Source organism: Chiloscyllium plagiosum, chromosome 8, assembly GCF_004010195.1.
Source record: "Chiloscyllium plagiosum isolate BGI_BamShark_2017 chromosome 8, ASM401019v2, whole genome shotgun sequence".
Classification (NCBI taxonomy): Eukaryota; Metazoa; Chordata; class Chondrichthyes; order Orectolobiformes; family Hemiscylliidae; genus Chiloscyllium; species Chiloscyllium plagiosum.
In genome coordinates this window covers 101,838,584-101,861,313 of record NC_057717.1, presented here as the reverse complement: position 1 = coordinate 101,861,313, position 22,730 = coordinate 101,838,584, and the positions used below count along the sequence as shown (strand labels likewise).

At 43.7% G+C, this 22,730-nt stretch overlaps 1 protein-coding gene across 2 annotated transcripts in view; it reads left to right on the top strand.

Moving 5' to 3' along the window:
* The first annotated feature begins 5,496 nt into the window (after positions 1-5,496).
* LOC122552256 (cdc42-interacting protein 4-like) overlaps positions 5,497-22,730 on the top strand; it is a 125,788-nt gene continuing 108,554 nt past the window's right edge. The window contains exon 1 of one of the 2 annotated variants that reach the window (XM_043694943.1): positions 5,497-5,838. In XM_043694943.1, the coding sequence (XP_043550878.1) occupies positions 5,815-5,838 (24 nt within the window). In that variant the 5' untranslated portion in view covers positions 5,497-5,814. The remainder of the gene's footprint in view (positions 5,839-22,730) is intronic. The other variant, XM_043694944.1, reaches the window with a different exon arrangement.

Here is a 22,730-nt window from a genome sequence, read left to right as displayed (position 1 = left end):
AACTATGCAAGTTCTTTCATGGGGTCAATGTTCTTAGTCATTGTGGATGCTCACTCAAAGTGATAGGATGTGTGTAGAGTTCATTTTCAAACACAGGGATGGCGATAGAAAACCTATGTGCATCTTGTGTAAAACACTGACTCCCAGAAGTGTGGGTCACAGATAATGGGCCATCGTTTACTGGTCGTATGGGTTTGACATGTAAGGATAGCTCCGTAACATCATCATCCAATGGCCTGGCAGAAAGAGCAGTCCAAAGGCAGGTTTAAAGAAACAGCCTACACCCTCACAACATACCAAACTGTCCTGGTTCCTTTTTGATTATAGGACCACTCCTCATGCAACTACAGGGAGAGCTCCAGCAGAGTTGCTAATGGGGTGAAGACTCCGCACCAAGTTAAATCTGATTTTCCTGGACCTGAGGAGGATGAAACTGCATTAGAAACGCCAACGCCAAGCACACAACTCTGCTAAGTGAGGGAGACGGTTTACTTCAGTGTACGAAGTTTGGTGTAGGAACCAAGGAATGGGAAAGAGGTGTGGTTGACCCAAGATCAGATCCAGTGACATGTAAAGTTTAGGGTAGCTGCGATAGTCCTGAGCAAGCAGGTGGTCCATGTGAAAGGTGCAAATGGAGTGGGAGCAAAATGTGCCCAACTCCTCAAAAATCTTTCTGACTGTTCCAAAACCCGTGGGGTTGAGCGTTGAAGTTACCTCAATATCTGAGATAGACACAGTGGGTGTTGCTGCCTCAACCTCTTTGCCACCTGAAAAAGAGTGAGTTTTTTCCAAGACTCTCCAGGTGCAAGAGGTGAGCTCCTGTGTGTTACACGCTGCCCATATCAGAGGCAAGGTCAGAGGAACCTGACCTGGTGCTGGAATGCCCCAGGCTGAATTACAAAACAAAGAACCGGCCTATGTCCTTGGACTCAGAGGAGGAGGGATATAGTGATTGTAACGAGGCCAGCCAGGTGGAACTCATAGAATATGAGTTCCCCGATTGAACCAGGTAAACAGCCCCAATCAGGGAGCCTTGGCTGACAGATATAAACAGGATTTGGAGCATTGCCCTCTGAGATGGGCAGTGCTTGTCACAGGCGACTTGGGTGTTTCCTTTCTTCCTGGTGGTGGAAATTTGAATAAAGATTCATGCACCTTGTGTCTTTCACTGTGTCTCACACCTACACGAAAAAAATAAACAGGATTTGGAGCATTGCCCTCTGAGAAGGGCACTGCTTGTCACTGGCCACTTGGGTGTTTCCTTTCTTCCTGGTGGTGGAAATTGAATAAAGATTTGTATTTGTGTTGTTTCTCATTGTATCCTATATCTGCACACACACAACATGGGTTCTAGGGAAAATATAAGCACTACTACAGTTAGGCAGTAGTGTGGGGGTTAAAATATTTTTTTAAAAATAGGAGATTTAGAATCTTCTCAGAAAAAAACAGGATTTGGAAGTGCCCGGACTGGGGTACATGAAGTTAAAAATCAACAACACCAGGTTATAGTCCAACAGGTTTATTACAAACAGGAGTATCAGAGGACCTGTTCACTCTGATACAGCTCCCTCAGAGCCAACTCTCAGTGTCAAGGAAGTAAAGGGTTATCCTCCCAATAACAATATCCACGTGTAAGCAAAGGGTGACTTGGAGATACCAGCCTCTCTGGAGTTATTTCACTTTGTAGTCAACAAGTCTACTTATGCTTACTGCCCAGGCTTATGCAAGCAATGACCTCTCCCCGAGGATCATGGGTACCTATTGTATATGAATCTGGCCATAGAGGGCGATAGGAATATTTATAAATTAAACCAAATGTGTGCTGTGAGAAAGATCTGGAAGTTGTATGTCTGAAGGAACTGGATTCTCGTGAATGAGTGCACTATAACTGCACACCATTAGATGGCATTAGGTATACAGACTGTGAAGTTCCTTTTGAATACATCCTCATAGTTTTCTGGGTTTATTTAAACATATGTTGAACAATCAATGCTGGATGGCGTGCAGCAATCAGCACATATTAAACTGATTATATTCTGTGCATGAAATACTGAATGATACTTACAATAAATTCCAAGCATATCTGTGGAAGTACTAATTATTGTACATCATAGCTCAAAAATGCTGTTTATGATATACCAACTCTTTATATTGTGTGTGTGAGAGGCCAGGCAGACTATTTTGCTTTTGGGACAACAATGAAAATTCATACACGTGTACATTCCAGCATTAACAGTCAGAGATGGTAAAACCTCCTCCCTTTTGCCTAAGGACTACAAGCCAATGATTATACTAGCCCTGTAATCTCAGCCAGCTCCTCACCACCTGAAACTGTCCTTGTGCTGGACTAAATGGTTTTGTTGCATTTACTTGCTGGGGAACCCAAAACAAATCTTACGCTAATCTGTAATGAGCTGTTACCCGCAATGCAGCCAAATAACTGTGCAATGCCTATTGAGGTTAATTTCAGATGTGCATTACACCAACCATGCTAGGATTTAGATCTTCTTGCCCCCCCCCCCCCAAAATGTTGGTTAGGTGGGTTTGTTTTTTGACAAAGATGTGATAGTTTCATGGCCATCATGTCTAATATGACTTTTGTTATTCCAGATTGATTTAATTAATTGAAGTTAAATTCCCCAGCTGCTCCCTATTTGAACTCATTGCTGATTCATTAGTATAAAGCTAAGGGATTATTGATCTGCTGACATAGAAATTATACCATCGAACATTTTACATACTTCCCATTCTCACCTGTGGCTGCTGCTTGTAACTGTACTGACCAAGAAATAGTTACCTTCTCATCAACCTATTCAGAGATGTTATGACACATTTCTAGAGCATGCAGGACTTGAACCTAGACCTCCTGGTTCAGAGGTACCAATGTGCCACAAAAACCCTTGCTGTAATGAAATGTCACATTTGTTTGTTTTGTGCCATCCTAAGCCACAATCTCAGTGAATATTGGAGAAAATTCAATGGGCTGAATGACCTACGTCCACTCCTACAACTTATGCTCACACAGCCAGCATGGCTCTTCTGCAACCATGGAGTCATACAACACAGAAGAGACCCTTCAGTCCATTGTATCTATGCTGACCTATGTACACTCATCCCACTTTCCAACATTTGTCCTATAACCTTGAATGCTATGACATTTCAAATGCCCACCCAACCAATTCTACAGATTGTGAGGTTTTCCTGCCTCAGGTAGCATCCGATGTAGTCTGGAATGGTATGTAGGCCACACCAGGTAAGGATAACAGTTTCCTTCCCTCAAGGACATTAGTGAACCAGATGGATTTTCCTGACAATTGGCAGTGGATTTATGATCATCACTAGACTCTTAGTTTCAGATTTTTTATTGAGTTCAAATTCCACCATCTCCTGTAGCAGGACTTGAACCTCAGCCATCCTCTGTCTTCAGGATTACATCTATTACCTTCTGTTATCATTTGTTCAAAATAGACGACTTACTGACTTGTTCCAGTCTTCACACTAGTCTCTTCTAATGTATTCCTACGAACTGCAATTCTTTTTATCCAATTGCTGACATTCTTACCACGCGGTAGTTAAAAGTTCCTTCTGGATTCCCTGTGTAATGTCGCAGGGTCATAACTGCGTCAAATCCATGATGGCTGTCTGTAGACTGATCCAATCAGTCCTAATCTCCAACTGTATATCCATAGACCTGTGGGTTTATTTCCCTCAAACACCCATGGCATTTCCTTTTGCAACACAGCTCCAGAATATGAGACTGTGGAATTGATTTCCTCGTCATTACTGTTAATCTTGTAACAACCATTCGGTGAAGGAGAGGAAGCAAAGTCAATCTTTGCTCAGTTTCGATTTATATAGCTCCCAATCTTTCTTTCAATTCCACTGTCAGTCAATATCTCTTCCTGTTTGCTCAAAAGTGATTTTCTGGTGCAGTGGTAGTGTCCTGACCTCTGGACCAGAGGGTCCAGATTCAAATCCCACCTACTCCATATCTGAAAAGGTTGGTTAATTCTTCCTCAAAGAACTATATTTGTTCAAATATTGAATTCTTTTCACCTGTTTATCTTGACTCAACATTTATGCAATTACCAATTATCAATTGTCTCTATCTCTCTCACATATTTCTCCACCTCAAACATATCTTCACCCAAAAATTTAAATCTGTGGTGCCGAGTCATTGTACCTTCGATTGATGGGAAATTTGTGTCTTTGTCCACCCTTTCTCAGCTTATCACAATCTTGTACACCTCTATCAGGTCTCCCTTTGTTCGAAAAAAACAAACCAAGCTTCTCCAACCTAACCTTGTAACTAAAATCCCTTATCCCTGGAACCATCTTGGTAAGTCTGTTCTGCACACCCCTACCAAATTGGACGTCCTTTCAACATCTTGTGACTATTTATATTAAAGTTTACTTGTCTATGCATTGTGAGAAATTACTCTGTACACTGTTTTGATGTTGTTCTTTGTGGCAATGTTAGACCATAATCAAGTCTACAGTCTATCCTACTGTATCTGCAACATATAGGCAACTTATAAGCTACTTTCCACTTCTTCTGAGTTATAATTAAGGAAAGTATGTAGATTATCATGACAGCTAGGCAGGTATAACAACCACAGAGTGTCACTTGCATTCCTGACACTGTTGGGATGTTGTGTATAATCCACACTGAGGTGGACTGCCGGGATTGTGAACAGAAACGAAAGCCCATCAATGATGGGAGAATTCATGAGCTGTCACTTTCCCTTGCACCCGTGCACTTTAAAAAGGATGTTAAGTCTTTGGAGAGAGTGCAGCAGAGATTTAACAAGCAACGAAAGCTTTTGGTTGTCTGCAGAGATTTTTAATTGGAATAAAAACAGAAAATGCTCGAAATAATCAGCAACTCAGAAAATACCTGTGGAGACAGAAACTGTTCAGGTCAATGACCTTTCAGCAGACATTAGATTTGATCTCCTTGGAGAGGCGAAGGTTAGAGGGATTGAAGAGAGATGTCTAAAATCTGGAAAGGTTTTCACAGAGATGATCGAAAGATACTGATTCTACTGAAAGTGAGAAGGCTATTTCAGATTTCTGCAACTTCCACAGTTTGGTTTCCATTTAGCACAGCAGAACTGAGTAAGAAAATTGAAAATTAACAAGGTAGAAAGGACTAACTAACACTGAGACCAGACAGTCTGTTATGTCTTCCCCCACCCACAGCCAAGCAATTTCCTGGGAATAGCAAGTCAAAACAGGGGTACACCCAAACCCCATTGTGGGGGATGAGGGAAAAATATACTCAGGGAGAATTCCTCTCTGACCTTGCTGTCAGTATTAATTCAGAAGATTTCATGATGCAGGTGATGTTTGTGAATATTTGTCTTTTATGTGGCGTGGGCTCATTTGACAGTGGCAGTGCCTTACCTCTGAGCCAGGAGGCCCAAGTGTGTTAGTGTGAGGGTGTCCCTTTAACAACACCAGCCGTGTACACCTTGCTGCAGACTGATTGCAGACAGGGCGCTTGCTGTGTTAGTGTGATACTGCAGTGAGGCGCAGTTGAGCTGTCTCTGAGGCGGACTGGTGTCGGTGACGCGGGATTGCGCAGCGCAGGGTAAATCGCAGTTTGGAATTAACCAGGGGACTGGAGAAATGTTTACAGTTTAAAGGATGCCAGGCACACCATTCATATAGAGAGCAGTTTCTGTAATCAAATTCAAACATAGAACAAGAGACCGGACCAAGTGAGTGGAGAAACAAAAAGGAAATTAACAAAGAGACTGCTGATCAATCCTCTCTCTTCCCAGCCTGAATTAAAGGCAAAGTTAAAACATCATGGAGTGGGGTTCGGAGCTTTGGGTGAGTATTACTTTTTTTTTAAATGTATAATGAGAAACCCTGGGGATGTTGATGGTGAGGTTTTTGGGGAGGTGTATTGGATTTGGGAAGATTGAGAAAGGGAGCATTTACAATTCACTCCCATCCAGAAACGAGTTGGGAAAGTTTTTTTTTCAATTGGGTCCCAATTATCTTCTTTAAAAGTTGTAATGACAAAAGTTGTTTCTTCCCTGTTCTCTAATGTCTGCTGGCGCGTTTGTTGTAGGAGAGAGTGTTTTAGTCTTTACTCGTTAGGATGGAAAGGGTTGGCTCGCTCTCTCTCTCTCTCTCTATCTATCTCTATCTCTCTGTGCTGTTGTTTCAGATTTTAGCTCTTTTTTTAAGTTGGGAGTGATCGAGTTCCCAACTTCCCCCAAGTGCATGTTTTTTTTTGGGGGGGGGGAATGCTCCTCGATCCTCTCGCCACCCTCCTGCCCAGTCCAGTTGTGTTTGCTGTTAACCAACGTGAGGAAACCACAGTCGCATTTTGCAATTTCTTTTTCACTTAAACAAAAAGAAACGACTTGGCTTTTATTTTAAAGCCCCCTCTGTGATAGACTAGCGCTTCCCAGTTCACTGGTTTGAATGGGGGCTGTACATATGCGAGATTTCGACGCCTCTGTCTGGGGAACCTTAGTCCTTGCGATTCTACCCTTGCCCAGTCTCTCCTGCAGACCTTTTGTGAGGAAACCGAGAGCCTGTTCACTGGAGCTGCGTTACCTTTTCGCTGACAGATGAATCTTTATTGAGATTCACCTTGACCAGCCCTGTTTTTATTCAGAGCCATTTATCAAGGCTTTTAACTGAGCGTGTTTGGGGGTTTTGGGAGCTCAGTTTTTCGGGTGTATCCGCTGAACCGCAGATCCATGCAGTTGCTTTCTTACAATCACAGCACAAAGGGAGCCCTTTCGGCCCGTCGTTGCCTGTACAAGCTCGTTTAATCTGACGAGGCAGCTCTTTTCCCCAGAGCCTCACTTGAGAAATCGCAGGACCAAATCCTCAGCAGAGGAATTCACTGGCATTTGTACTAGTCTTGTTGTTGTCAAATATCTGTACGTCAGACTTTAAGGAGGTTAATCATGTCTCTGTGTGTTGGCAATGTCTTCAGACAGATGAACAAGACAAGTGGGCTACAATTTCAGTAGGTATTTGTAGGTAGTACATTGTATTTGGGGCATGATACAGGCCATTTGGCCCAACTTCCTTTTACTTGTTTATGAAGCATTGCTGGCATGACCAGCCTATCCCTAATAGGCCTGAAGTTGGTGGAGGCAAGCTTGAACAGCTACAATCCATGTGGTGTTAGGTGTACCTTTTACTACTGTTTGGGGTGATGTTTCAGGACTTTAACCCAGTAACAGTGACAGAGCAGCAATTATAGTTCCAAGTCAGGGTAGTCTGTGACTTGGAGAAGAACTGGTGCTGGTGTTCCTGTTAATTTACTGCAATTGTCCTTCGAGGGAGTGGGGATTATGCTTGAGATTGTTCTGTCGAGGGAGCCTTGGTAAATTTCTGCCATGCATCTTGTAAATGGTACATGCTGCTGCTGAGTGTCAGTGGTGGAGGGTTGGGATTCTGTGGGTGCGGTGCCAATTAGGTGGGCTGCTTTGTCCTGGATGGTAGATTTAGAGTGGTGCTGGAAAAGCACAGCAGTTCAGGCAGCATCCACGGGGACATGACCGGTCCTACCGGCCAATCTTCCTTTCCACCTATCCACTCCACCCTCCTCTCTGACCTATCACCTCCATCCCCACCCCCACTCACCTATTGTACTCTATGCTACTTTCTCCCCACCCCGACCCTCCTCTCAGTTATCTCTCCACCCTGCAGGCACTCTGCCTCTATTCCTGATGAAGGGCTTTTGCCCGAAACGTCAGATGCTGCCTGAACTGCTGTGCTTTTCCAGCACCACTCTAATCTAGAAACTGGTTTCCAGCATCTGCAATCATTGTTTTGCCTTGTCCTGGATGGTGTTGAGCTTCACGAGTGTTGTTGAAGCAGCACCCATCCAGGTATGTTGGGAGTGTTCCATCACACTCCTGACTTGTGCCTCATCAGCTCTGAGGAGAGAGGAATCAGGAGACTCTTCACACAGTTTCTAGTCTCTGACCTGCTCTTGCTGCAGTATTTAAATTAATGGTCCAGTTCTGTTTCAGGTCCATAATGATTCTGAGGTTGTTGATTAGTCCGGAATAAGTGATGGTAATATCATTGGGTGTCAAGGGGAGATGGTCAGTTATCTCTTTGATCATTTGTTCCATGGGATATGGATGTATGAATTGTCCATCCCTCATTGGAAATAATGGTGGGTTGCTTTGAACCACTGTTTTAGGTAATAGTTGCCAGGAACTTGTGTGACACAAATGTTATTTGTCCAAAATTAAAAATCACACGACACCAGGTTATAGTCCAACAGGTTTAATTGGAAGCACACTCGCTTTCGGAGTGACGCTCCTTCATCAGGTGGTTTGTCCAGTGCTCAGAGTAATCCAGGTTTTACCACATACAAGCACTAACTGTTCAATGTTGGTATTTCTGCTCCATGTGAGTTCCTCCCACCCTTTTGATCCCACCCTATCAGTTACGCCGAATGTTCTTGTCTCCTCCATGTGGTTTTTCTAGTTTCTCTTCAAATGTTATTTCTCCCAACTACTTCCTGTGAGAGGGAGTTCCATTTTCTCACTACTCTGTGTAAAGACGTTTTACCTGAATTCCCATTATTAGTGATGATCTCATTTAGATCTGGTCTGCCCAGCAAGGGGAAATATCCACTCTTTGTCAATCCTATCAAAGCCGATTTGTCATTTTGACACTTGCCCCTCCATTGTCTGTTTTACAGATAAATGAACCGTTCACTCTTTCCTGACAGACTCTCAATTGTTGTGACCATTTTTTGCATATATCCAGTGTCCCTGTATCCTATTTATAATCTGAGGACCAGGACAGTTCGCAATCCTGAGTTTGTCTAACTCAACTTTAATGCAATACTCTGCTTTCAATTCAACCTGTTTCTAACTTTAGTGACTTCTTTCTCTACAGCCCGAGATCCTTCCGTTTCCTATTTAAATGCTTATTCTTCCTACCAAAGTGTTTAATCTTGCATCATGTTAGAATGTATTTGCCATTACAGGCACATTCTGCAAGTTTGTGAATGTGTTTGTGTTATCTTGTAGTCCTCCACATTAACTATTCCCTTCAATTTCGGTTACACCTGCAAATTTTGAAATTGCGTACCAGAATCGTAATCGCTGTTCCGAGGATCAATCCTTACGGAATGCTACTTCCCATCTTTTGCCAGTGGCTGAGTAACTACCTGTGGGCCTGCCCCGTTACCCGTTGCCTCACAATACATGTTGTCACAACAAGATGAGGAACAGTTGTAAAGAGAAAGGATTAATGAGTGTTGTGGGGGAAGGGGCGGGAGTGATGATGGCCACAAATTTCCGCCTGTGATGGTTATCACTGAAGTCAGGTAAATAGAGTTAGAGAGCTGTATAGCACAGAAACAGACCCTTTGGTCCAACTCGTCTAGGCCAACCAGAAATCCCAACCCAATCTAGTCCCACCTGCCAGCACCTGGCCCATATCCCTCCAAACGCTTCCTATTCGTATCCCCATCCAGATGCCTTTTACATGTTGTAATTGTACTAGCCTCCACCACTTCCTCTGGCAGCTCATTTTATACACGAGCAACCATCTGCATGAAAGAATTGCCCCTTAGGTCGCTCTCATATCTTTCCCCTCTCACCCTAAACCTGTGCCCTCTAGTTATGGACTCCCCCGCCCCAGGGGGAAAAACCCTTGTCTATTTACCCTATCTATGCCCCTCATGATTTTATAAACCTCTGTAAGGTCATTCCTCAGCATCCGACGCTCCAGGGAAAACAGCTCCAGCCTATTCAGCCTCTCCCTGTAGCTCAAATCCTCCAACCCTGGCAACATCCTTGTAAATCTTTTTTGAACCTTTTCAAACTTCACAACATCTTTCCGATAGGAAGGAGACCAGAATTGCACACTATATTCCAACAGTGGTTTTCAATCAATTTCTTTTTGGTTATATGTTTGCATTTGTGTTTTTCATCTTTTTAACCAATCTCTGCACCGACTCCAGCCTGCCCTCCCTCTCCTCTCCTGAACGCACTGACTCCGGGGTGCTCTATTCTAGTCTCCAGTGTTTTATCAGTGTGATTATTCTGCCTGGTCAATCTTCATCCTCAACCAACATCACTAAAACAGACAATCTGAATGTGTGTTCTTGTACATAGGATTGGGAAAGGTGTTTGAGTTCCCTTGAGAAAGTCCACAGGATAACTTAAAGAAGAATAAATAAGCCTTGAAGATTCAAATGGTCCACATTAATCTTTATAGTCCATGTGAGTTTCCCCTCTCCCTAGTACCCGTATCCCTCTATTCCTTCTCTCTCAGTTAAACATCCTGGCGACTGTGGTGCTGAACCAGAATAACTGGAAATAGAGAAACACCTGTTTTATTCATATAATTTGAAGTGTTTAGATCAGAGTGGGGCTGGAAAAGCACAGCAGGTCAGGCCACATCTGAGGAGCAGGAAAATTGACATTGAGGGCAAAAGCCAGTGACTGAGGCCCAGGAATGTTCTCGCTTTGATTTGTCAGTGGGTGTGGAACACTCTTCCGATGTGACAGCAGACCTGTCTCAATAGTTAAAAAATCACACAACACCAGGTTATAGTGCAACAGGTTTATTTGGAAGCACTAGCTTTCGGAGCGCTGCTCAAAGCAATTGCTTCCAAATAAACCTGTTGCACTATAACCTGGTGTTGTGTGATTTTTCTTTTTAACTTTGGACACCCCAGTCCAACACCGGCTCCTCCAAACCATGGTGTAGATATAGAGTGGGAGGAGGTGGGTTCAAAACTGAGCTGGGGAGAAATTACTTCTTTCAGAGGGTGGTGAATCTGTGGAACTCGCTGCTCCAAAATGGAGACAGAATCAATCAACACATTCAAGAAAAGAATAGATAATGTTGCTGATGACAAGCTGTATTAAGATCTATGGAGGGCAGGTAGGAGAGTAGAGGTGAGACCAGGATAAGGTCAGTCATGATCATGTTAAATGGCAGAGCAGACTTGTAGGGCGGAATTCCCTACTCCCGCTCTTAATCCCTCTGATTTTGTGTAATTCCTATGTTCAAATCCCATGGCACATAGCAGAATTTGAATTCAATTTTGTTTTAAAAGGCAAACAATGTGAAACCATTGTTTATTGTACTAAAGTCCATCTGGTTTAATAATGATGTGGAGGTGCCGGTGTTGGACTGGGATGTACAAATCACACAACACCAGGTTATAGTCCAACAGGTTTATTTGGAAGCACTAGATTTCGGAGCACTGCTCCTTCATCAGGTGGTTATGGAGAATAAGATTGTAAGGCACAGAATTTATAGCAAAAGTTTACAGTGTGATGATGTAATGAAAAAATTGTCCATTAGGTCTCTTTTATATCTTTCCCCTCTCGCCCTAAATCTATGCCCTCTAGTTCTAGACTCCCCGACCACAGGGGAAAGACCTTGTCTATTTATCCATGCCCCTGGGGAGTTGCTTTGTTATTCCATTCACAGGAAATTGGGGGAATGGGGGGGGTGGAGGAGCAGGACAAGAGATAGGTTTATAAATTAAAGCATTTGGTTAATCAGAGGTTTTACAGATTCATCCACATGAGCTGTGACTTCTTCAGATCATTGGACAACAGTATATTCCTCAGTGATCTTGTTTGTTAAGTTTCACATCTTTTTGTCTCAATAGAATTGTGTGCTGTGAGTTAGGGAGGGGAAACCTGACTGGGAGCTTTCTCTCCTTGTTATATAACACCCTGAAATCTAGTAGGTTGGGTGTGATTCGGGGATGACCTGTATGGGTGGGGAATCTACAAACTGTCGGAAACAACTTGCATTGATGTAGCGCCATTTATAACCATGGCTGCTTCACAGCAGAGGAAGTACTTTAGGAGTGGAGTCGCTGTTACGACATAGGAAACACGGCAGTCAATCTGCACACCATAACCTCCCACGTACAGTACTACGGTTATGGCCGGATTGTTTACTCTCGTGATGTTGGTTGAGGATGAAGGTTGACCAGGCAGAATAATCACACTGATAAAACACTGGAGACTAGAATAGAGCACCTCGGAGTCAGCGTGTTCAGGAAAGGAGAGGGAGGGCAGGCTGGAGTCGGTGCAGAGATTGGTTAAAAAGATGAAAAACACAAATGCAAGCATATAAACAAAAAGAAATTGAATGATAACCACTGTTGGAATATAGTGTGCAATTCTGGTCTCCTTCCTATCGGAAAGATGTTGTGAAACTTGAAAAGGTTCAGAAAAGATTTACAAGTATGTTGCCAGGGTTGGAGGATTTGAGCTACAAGGAGAGGTTGAATGGGTTGGGGCTGTTTTCCCTGGAGCGTCAGAGCTTTTCCAGCAGCTTGAGAAACTAAATGATTTTGGTAACAGATTGGTGAGGGGCCTTGAATCAAAAGAGTGCCTTTGTTGAGTTTCACAGACCCTCTTATCAATGGATCAATTTCAAAAGTCTGCTTTCTGAGACTGAGATCAGCAGGTCTTTTGTTGATGAGGGTACCAATTGCTTCACAGCAAGGATGAGTCAATTGAGTTGTGATGCAGATCAGATTTCATCTGGCAGACCAGGCTTGAAGTGTCAACTGGGGTCTTGCAGCTAACTCCATGTGAACGTAAATGATTAAAAAACTTAAGAAAGATGTTTTTGCTGATGTGTTGGGCACTTCTCATAAACGATTAATTTTCTGTAGTCTTACTTTATATGATTTTGTGCCCGGTATTGTTCAGTGTAAGAGTTGAGAGTGTCAGGCAGCATCCGAAGTGCAGGAGAATCGACATTTTGGGCCTCCTGGAGAGTTTAGGCCCGAAACATCGATTCTCCTGCTCTTTGGATGCTGCCTGACCTGTGCTTTTCCAGTGCCACATTGTTGACTCTAATCTCCAGGATCTGCAGTCCTCATTTTCTCCGTTGTAAGCAGTTTTGAGATTTTTGAGTCCATTAAATGTGGAGTCCAGTGTTTTAATAAATTTACTGTGAAAAATATGCAAAAGAAAGAATGTTCATTTATATAGCAAGCTTAATGTCTTTGGAATGACTCGATTGGAGGTTGAATAGGCTAGGGCTATTTATAAAATCATGAGGGACATAAATAGAAAAGTTTTTTTTCCCCTAGGATTGGGGAGTCCAGGGCGAGAGGGTATAGGTTTAGGGTGAGAAGGGAAAGATATAAAAGGAACCTAAGGGGCAGTGATTGCATGCAGAGGGTGGTACGCGTATGGAATGAACTGCCAGAGGAAGTGGTGGAGGCTAATACAATTAAACATTTAAAAGGCATCTGGATGGGTATATGAATAGAAAGGGTTTAGAGAGATATGGGCCGGGTGCTGGCAAATGGGATGGGATTAATTTAGGATAGCTAGTCGGCATGGACGAGTTTGTCTGAAGGGTCTGTTTCTGTGCTGTACATCTGTATGACTCTATAACTGCCCTGAAAGTAATGTCACAGGCAAGTACTCATCCTACGGTCTGAACACAGCAAGATCCCACTAGCAACAGTGAGATGTTGTAAATAATTGGATAATCTTGTTTTGGTGGTGTTTGAGGGATGAATGATGGCAGATGCCCTGGGCGAACTGCAGAGGACCTCTGAGCTTTGTTGCAAGTTAAGTGGACTTCAGTTTAATAACTCGCCTGAAAGATCACACTTCTTGCAGCATTACACTACCATAGCATAGCATTGGAAGAGTATCAGCCTAGATTATGTGCGGTAGGTTTGGAGGTGAGGACGCTGCCATGGGGCAAGACTGACACATAGGTTGAGGACAAGTGCAGAACCTAGGTTTCTCACAGGGAGAGTCTGTCCTGGGCTACCACTAGCTTGATGCTCCTTTTAATGTCTTAAGTGCAGGAAGCACTGGAAAATCACATCAGTCACCATCTGCTGAGAGAAAAACAGTTAATGTTTTGAGTCCAGTATGAGTCCCAACAGTTCTGAAGAAAGTGCCTAGACATAGGGAAAATGGGGTGAATTTAAATTATGACTGCTTTGCCCCTCTTAATCCTAAAACAGTGATGTATTATTTGATTTATTTATTCTTTTCACTGACTAAGATAGGCCAAAGAGTGTTCCTGAAAACTTAGTTTTTGCATTCCAATTTCTGAAATAAACATACGGCAGAAACCCTTTTCAAGGTGAAATCGACAAATTTAACAAAATTAATTATTAGCAAAATTTACAAAGCACTAGGGGAGTTGCTTTGTTACTCCATTCTCAGGAAATTACGGGGGGAGAAGCAGGACAGGAGATATTTTATAAATTAAAGCGTTTGGTTAATTCAGAGGTTTTACAGATCCGTCCACATGAGCTGCGACTTCAGTAAATTCCTCAGTGATCGGCTTCCTCCTTGCAGCCAAATATGAGTTTCTTTCCAGCCAGCAACTTATAGGTAGAGATAGAGTCCGAGGCAGGAGGCCAACTCAGCCTGGAGTCCTGTCTGTCTGTCTGTCTCAGTCTCTCTTTCTCGAGGTCAAGCCACAACTGACTTAGAATCCCAGATTCAACCAGCTCTGATTTCAGTCATGTGACAAGGACAGGCATTTCAGGTGCAGATGGTCCATCTCAGTGAGTTACTTGGAAGGTCATAAAGCCAACAGGCCCCCCCCATTACAATCTGCAATGCAAGGTGACGAGTTCATTTAAAGCATTAGTGCTCATTTTAACATCGTTGGTCTTGATGTTTTCCTTTGTCTCAAGCTGGCTGGAAGCAGATAGCTCACCTCTAAGTCCTTTCAGCTTTCATAGAAATTCATAGAATCCCTACAGTATGGAAACACGCCCTTCGGCCCAACAAGACCACACCGACACCCATTACCCTACTACTCTACATTTACTCCAGACTAATGCACCTAACCTACACATCCCTGAATGCTATGGGCAATTTAGCATGGCCAATTCGCCTATCTTTGGATTGTGGGAGAAAACTGGAGCACCCAAAGGAAACCCGTGCAAACTCCACACACACAGTCGCCCGAGGCTAGAATCGAACCCGGGTCCCTGGCACTGTGAGACAGCAGTACTAACCACTGAGCCACCATGCTGCCATTAATGTCTGTAAAATATAGGGGTTCAGATGCTGTTGGAAATATGATTGGCCTTGGCCATTTTCTGAGCCCAGGAAAATGTCAGTTTTTCGAAGGGACCAAATTTAAATGCACAAAGACTAGCTTTTTCTTTGGGAATTTTCTTCTTGACTTCTGGCCATGACGCAACATGCAGATGACATTTGCAGGATTTAGTTTGTTATTTCGGTTCCTCAACTCTTTTTTTTTTATTATTAAATTCATGAATCAAGCTGTCCAGCATATCTTCGAAGCAAGTGGTACTGGCCTCTTGGTTCAGAGGTAGGTGCACTACGACTGTGCCATGAGCCCAAGAGTGAAAGCCTCAATTGGAAGTCAGCAATATTGGCCAGTGGACATTGGGGAATGGCTGTAAATGACGTGTGTCATCCAGGGCCCCATTCAATACATCATTGTTCCTGTGGGTCCACAAAGTGATTCTGAGCAGGATGTTTAGGACTTAGAAAATATTGCCCACTCTTTGCCTCATCCAACGGCTTCATATGTAGCAGTTGTCCGACTGTGATTGTAGTCATAGAGATGTACAGCATGGAAACAGACCCTTCAGTCCAACCCTTCCATGCTCTTTCCCCTCTCGCCCTAAACCTATGCCCTCTAGTTCTGGACTCCCCGACCCCAGGGAAAAGACTTTGTCTACTTACTCTATCTATGCCCCTTATAATTTTGTAAACCTCTATAAGGTCCACCCCTCAGCCTCCGACGCTCCAGGGAAAAAAGCCCCATTCTGTTCAGCCTCTCCCGATAGCTCAAATCCTTTTTCCGCTTTTCCAGTCTCTAGACTACTCAATGCTGTTGTAGAAATGCCGACCACCATTCTGCCACTGAAAACATGATTAGCACACACTAGGGTTTATGTAAGAATGGGGAAGGAGGCCATCCTGTTCCCAGAACCTGTTCTACCATTCAATCAGATCATGACTGATTTTAGCCAAGTACATTGCCAGGCTTGGATGCATTCACAAACTGGAGCCTTCCATCTGTCCACGTTTCAGGAAGCATCCAAGATTATTGCAGTAAGCTTCCGAGCTTTTCTCTTTAGCTCCTTTTTCAAATGGATATAACCCGATGATGAAACGGAAGGCAATGCTGGAGATCTGTAACTCTTTGTTTCACCTTCCCACCCACGTATGATTCACTAATCGTTCTCTCCTGGAAGCCTTACAAGGACGTGAAAGGAGAACATTCTTCTGTTTTTATGGGCATGGGTGTTGGCCAAGAAGCTTTGATTGTTCTTTGATGTCGGGGTTGGAGTCCTTTAAAACTGCAGAAGTCCAAAATCGCACTGAAATTAGGGCGGAATTTGCAAAGATGAAGTACTTACAGCTCAGAAACGGGCCATTCAGTCCAACTGGTTCACCTGCTCCACATGCGTTTACTCCCATTTCTGTCCATTTTGTCATATCTGTCTGCTCCTTGTGTGTTTATCCACTTCCTGTTAGTGCATTTACACATCCACCTCCAATAATCCTCACGATCACGAGTTCCACATTGTCACCAATAAGATGTTTCTCCCGAATTCCCGATTGGATTTATTAATTATTGCCTAGTATTTAAGGCTGTTAATTCTGTTCTCCTCCGTAAGTGGAATTATCTTCCCTTGGAGTTAATGTATGAGTTTAGGGTGTAGGTTTGCTCGCTGAGCTGTAGGTTTGATATCCAGACGTTTCATTACCTGGCTAGGTAACATCATCAGTGGCGACCTCCAAGTGAAGCGAAGCTGTTGTCTCCTGCTTTCTATTTATATCTTTCTCCTGGATCTTCTGAATGCAGAAGAAAACAGCTTCGCTTCACTTGGAGGTCGCCACTGATGATGTCACCTAGTCAGGTAATGAAACGTCTGGATATCAAACCTACACCCTAAACCTCAACCTGAACTACTAACCTTCACAAACCTTGTAATGTATTAGTGTGGATTCAGGAGTGGTTAACACACAGAAGGCAGAGAGTTAGGATTAATTGGTCTCTTTCAGGTTGGCAAGGCTAATAGTGCCACAACAATCAGTCCTAGGGCCTCAGTTGATTTAGAGTCATGGAGCTATACAACACGGAAACAAACCCTCTCGTCTGACCATGCCGACCAGATATCTTTTAAATTATCTAGTCCCATTTGCCAGCATTTGGCCCATATCCCTCTAAACCCTTCCTATTCATATACCCATCCAGATGCCCCTTAAACGTTATCATTGCATCAACCTCCGCCACTTCCTCTGGCAGCTCATTCCGTACACTCACCACCCTCTATGTGAAAGAGTTGCCCCTGAGGCCCCTTTTAAATCTTTCCCCTCTCACCTTAAACCTATCCCCTCTAGTTCTGGACTCCCGCCACCCCAGGGAAAAAGATCTTATCTCTTCACCCTATCCATACCCCTTCATGAATTTATAAACCTTTAAAAGGTCGGCCCTCAGCCTCCAGTGCTCCAGGGAAAAATATCCGTTTATCTATAATAATAACTTGGATAGGTTGATTGCAATGTATCTGATTTTGCTGACGATACAAAAATAGGTCAGCGGCCATATTGTTATGGGGACAAAGGAGTAAAGGGATTTAGATGGGTCAGGTGAACGGACAGAAACTGGGTAGATGGTCTTTGAGGTAGGAAAGTGTGCAGTTGTGCACATTAGCGGGGATAATGAAACAGGAGACTTTTTCAAAATGGAGGAAGAGACTCCCAGGAACAAAGTGTAGCACGGATGGACCGAGGTGTTCTTTGTGCTTCCGTACTAATTTTGGTGTTTGAAAAGTACATGAATGAATACTTGAAGTTTCATAACATTCAAGACTGTGTCTAGTGTGGAAGAGTGGTTCCAATGTAGGTGGTAGCATATTTTTGCAGTACAGAGTTGATGGGCTGAAGAGCCTCTTCTCTACCGTATGATTCTTTGATTCGATTCTTTGATATGCAGCAAGTAATTAAGAAAGCAAATAGAATTTTGGCCTTCATTGCTAGGGGGTGAAGTTTAAAAATAGGGAAGTCCTGTTACAACTGTACTGGGTTGGTGAATCTGCACAAGGAGTGCTGTGTATAGTTTTGGTTCCTGCATTTAAGACCGGATGTATTGCTACTGGAGATTAGTTCGGTTTATTCCTGAGATGGAGAGGTTGACTTAAGATCGGCTAAACGGGATTTCGTTCTTTAGAGCTTAGAAGAATGAAGGCTAATCACACTAAAATGTAAAGGATTCTGAGGTGGCTTGACAGGGTTATTGTTGTCACTAGTGGGAGAATCTCAAGCTAGGAAATATAGTTACAGAATAAGGAGATAGTGATTTAAAACTGAGATGTGAAGGAATTTTTTCTCTGAGGGTAATGAATGTCTCAAGCTCTCAATCCCAGAGAGGGTTTTGAATGAAAGAGCAGGGAGTTGATGGCTGTGTGGAGCTGACATGAAAGAGGGGTTGAGGCTCGAGGCTGGAGTTGTTGGATGATGGGGCAGGCTTGTAGGGATGAATGACCTACTCTTGCTCCTGTTTCTTATATTCTCTACATTCAGCTTGTCGATCAGATCACCCTTTGGACCTTTCTGGAGAAATGAGCCTTAGCCTCTTCCGTATTTCCTGACGCTGACCCATGTGGATCCAGATTTCATTCGGACTACCGAGAAGTGATGTTAGACTGGCACCAATGCCGGGCCCAATGTGTTCGCAATTACTTTGGAGCACCAGGCCTCACCACCTGTACAGGAGCAGCTTCATTTCCAGTTGGTGCTTTTGGAAGGAGCCCATTGTTCCTTGTAGGCTTCCTTGTTAACTTAGGTTTTCACAATATGATCCAGTCGCAAAAGTTCCTTGTCTTTTCTCCATATGTCTGTTCCTTGGATTACGAGGCATGTTGAAACCTGTCCCTGCACAAGTCCATTGACCTGAGGTTAACAATGAACATTAGAGCCTGCTAACCTGTGGCTGGCCTGGTCCCACAGTTCCATGAGATTTATCTACGCCCCGTGCAATACATCACACCCTGTGTACTGCTGTTGAATTTGCAAATGGGTTCGTTGAAAGTTCATGCAAGTTGTAATTCTTTTCTCTTTCCTTCCTCTACATACCAATTCTCCAAACCAGAATTCGTCTTCACTTGAGAATTTCATAAGGAAAAAGGCAAGGACCTGGGCTGTTCAGGTCACATCTCGCTGTTGAAAATGAATTGCAAGCATTGGCAGCTAATTATCTTGCAGGGTGAGGCACAGACTTAATTGGAAGGGGACAGGGAGAGAAGGACATTCACTTTAAGAGGCAGACCTTTGGTGCATGGCTTTGTTTCTTTTAATTCATTGGGCATTACTGGCAGCACCAGCACTTATTACCCTGGAGAAGGTGGGGGTGAGTTGCCTTCTTGAACGGTTACAGTTTATGGCATTTAAGTAGACCCACAATGCACCAGGAAGGGAATTTCAAAATTTTGACCCAGCGACTGTGAGGGAACAGCAATATAGTTCCAAATCACAATGGTGAGTGGCTTTGAGGGGAACTTGCAGGTGGTGGTGTTCCCATATATCTGCTGTCCTTGTCCTTCTAGATCGAGTGGCCATGAATTTGGAACGTGTTGTTTAAGGATCTTTGGTGAATTTCTACAGTGCATCTTGTACGCACTGCGGCTACTGAGCGTTGGTAGAGGAAGTGAATGTTTGTGGATGTAGTGCCAATCAAGTGAGCTGCTCTATCCTGGATGATGTTTCTACAGATTAGCTGGGGGTTTCGGCAGGATAAAGAATGATCCACCCACTCTCTCATCACCTTTTTCTCTCCTCTTCCCCATTTACTACCTTTCTCCCGTCAGTTAGACTCGAAACGTCAGCTCTTTTCTCTCCTTACAGATGCTGCCAGACCTGCTGAGATTTTCCAGCATTTTCTCTTTTGGTTTCAGATTCCAGCATCCGCAGTAATTTGCTTTTATTTTAAAGAATGATCCTTGTTTGAGCCCCAAACTCTGACCAACTTCTACCTGCATGTTTCCTACCCCGCCTTGCATTCTTAAAATGAGTGGCTATCCCACTTTAATTATCAACCCAGTGCCCTCTTTCAAATTGTACAGAAACGTGTTGGGAGATGGAATTAGCAATAATGGTATAGTCAGGTTGGTTGATATTGTTGAAGTGTGATTGACTTTATTGTCAATAAGCATTGGCAAGTAATTAGTTGTTTCATATGGTTTATGTTTATGTATTCCATTAAGGAACGATGATCCCGATGGAGATAAGTGGGTTACAGGCATTGCTGGCTCCAGTAAATGGGTTTAAGGTGTAACACAGTAACACAGACCTCTTGCATGACTGCTGTCAGAGATGGCACGTTGTTACAGCCTTTTTGCTCTGTTTGAGGTGACATAGATTAGCCGCAGCTTTTGAATTCCTGTGTTGAGTTTTGTGACATCCCTGGCTGAAATCAAAGACTGGTTAGGGCTTAAATCCAGCTGTAAAAAGTTTTAAACTCAAAAGTGGCAGATGGAGTTCAACCTGGAAAAGTGTGAAGTGACTCATTTTGGAAGGTTGGATTTAAATGCAGATTACAGGGTTAAAGGCAGGATTCTTGGCAGTGTGGAGGAACAGAGGGATTTTGGGGTCCATGTGCATAGATCCTCAAAGTTTCCACCCATGTTGATAGGATTGTTAAGGTGTATGGTGTATTGGATTTCATTAGCAGGGGATTGAGTTTAAGAGCCACGAGGTTGTATTGCAACTCTGTAGAGCCCTGGTTTGACCCCACTTGGAATATTATGTTCAGTTCTGGTCATAGAGTCATAGAGATGTACAGCATGGAAACAGACCCTTCGGTTCAACCTGTCCATGTCGACCAGATATCCTCACCCAATCTAATCCCACCTGCCAGCACCCGGCCCGTATACCTCCAAACCCTTCCTAATCATATACCCATCCAAACGACTCTTAAATGTTGCAATTGTACCAGCCTCCACCACATCCTCTGGCAGCTCATTCCATACACATACCACCTTCTGCAAGAAAAAGTTGCCCCTTAGGTCTCTTTTATATCTTTCCCCTCTCACCCTGAACCTATGCCGTCTAGTTCTGGACTCCCCCCACACCAGGGAAGAGACTTTGTCTATTTATCCTATCCATGTCCCTCATAATTTTGTAAACCTTTGTAAGGTCACCCCTCAGCCTCCGACGCTCCAGGGAAAACAGCTCCAGCCTGTTCAGCCTCTCCCTATAGCTCGCGACTCCACTTTCAAGGAGCTATGAACCTGCACTCCAAGGTCTCTTTGTTCAGCAACACTCTCTAGGACCTTACCATTAAGTGTATAAATCCTGCTAAGATTGGCTTTCCCAAAATGCAGTACCTCACATTTATCTGAATTAAACTCCATCTGCCACTTCTCAGCCCATTGGTCCATCTGGTCCAGATCCTGTTGTAATTTGAGGTAACCCTCTTCGCTGTCCACTACATCTCCAATTTTGGTGTCATCTGCAAACTTACGAACTGTACCTCTGATGCCTGCATCCAAATCATTTATGTAAATGACAAAAATGAATGGGCGGCACGGTGGCACAGTGGTTAGCACTGCTGCCTCACAGCGCCTCAGACCCGGGTTCAATCCCCACCTCAGGCGACTGACTGTGTGGAGTTTGCATGTTCTCCCCGTGTCTGCGTGGGTTTCCTCCTGTTTCCTCCCACAGTCCATAGATGTGCAGGTCAGGTGAATTGGCCATGCTAAATTGCCCGTAGTGTTAGGTAAGGGGTAAATGTAGGGGTATGGGTGGGTTGCGCTTCGGTGGATCGGTGTGGGCTTGTTGGGCCGAAGGGCCTGTTTCCACACTGTAATGTAATGTAATCTAAACTCATCTAAAAAGTCGAGGACCCAGCACCAATCCTTGGTCTCCTCGTTATAGGAAGGGTTTGGAAGTTTTGGAGTGGGTGCAGAGGAGACTTACCAGAATGCTGCCTGGACTGGAGGGCATGTCTTATGAAGAAAGGTTGAAGGAGCTAGAGCTTTTCTGACTGGACCAAAGGATGAGAGGTGACTTGATAGAGATGTACAAGATAATGAGAGACATGGATAGCCAGCGATATTTTCCCAGGGTGGAAATGGCTGTCACGAGGGGACATAATTTTAAGGTGATTGGAGGAAAGTTTAGGGGTGATATCGGAGGTAGGTTCTTCACACAGAGAGTGATGGTTGTGTGGAATACATTGCCAGCAGTGATAGAAGAATCAGATACATTAGCGACATTTAAGCGACTCTTGGATGGATGATAGTAAAACGAGGGTATGTAGGTTAGTTTGATCATTGAGTAGGATAAAAGGTCGGTACAACATCGAGGGCCGAAGGGCCTGTACTGTGCTGTACTGTTCTTTGTTCTAAAAGCACTTCGGTGCAGTACTGAGAGAATGCTACCGAGTCACTGCCACTCTACCACGTTTCAGATGAGAATAAATAAAAGCCAATCTGCTTTTCCAGGTGTCGATGAAAGATCTTGTTTGCACTTGTCTGGAAAGAGAAAGGGAGCTCTCCCTGTGTCCTGGCCAATTTCTCCTCCTCCTGAATTGAAACCAGCAAGACAGAGTAACCGATTGTTATTCTGTAGCATTTGCAAGACCTTGCTGTGCACAGATTTAGCTGCTGTCTTTACCTACATTAGCAAACCTGACCAAAGTTTACTCACTACATTATCTTGCGAGATCTCCCTCTCTCTCCCTCTCTCTCTCTCTCTCTCCCTCTCTCTCCCTCT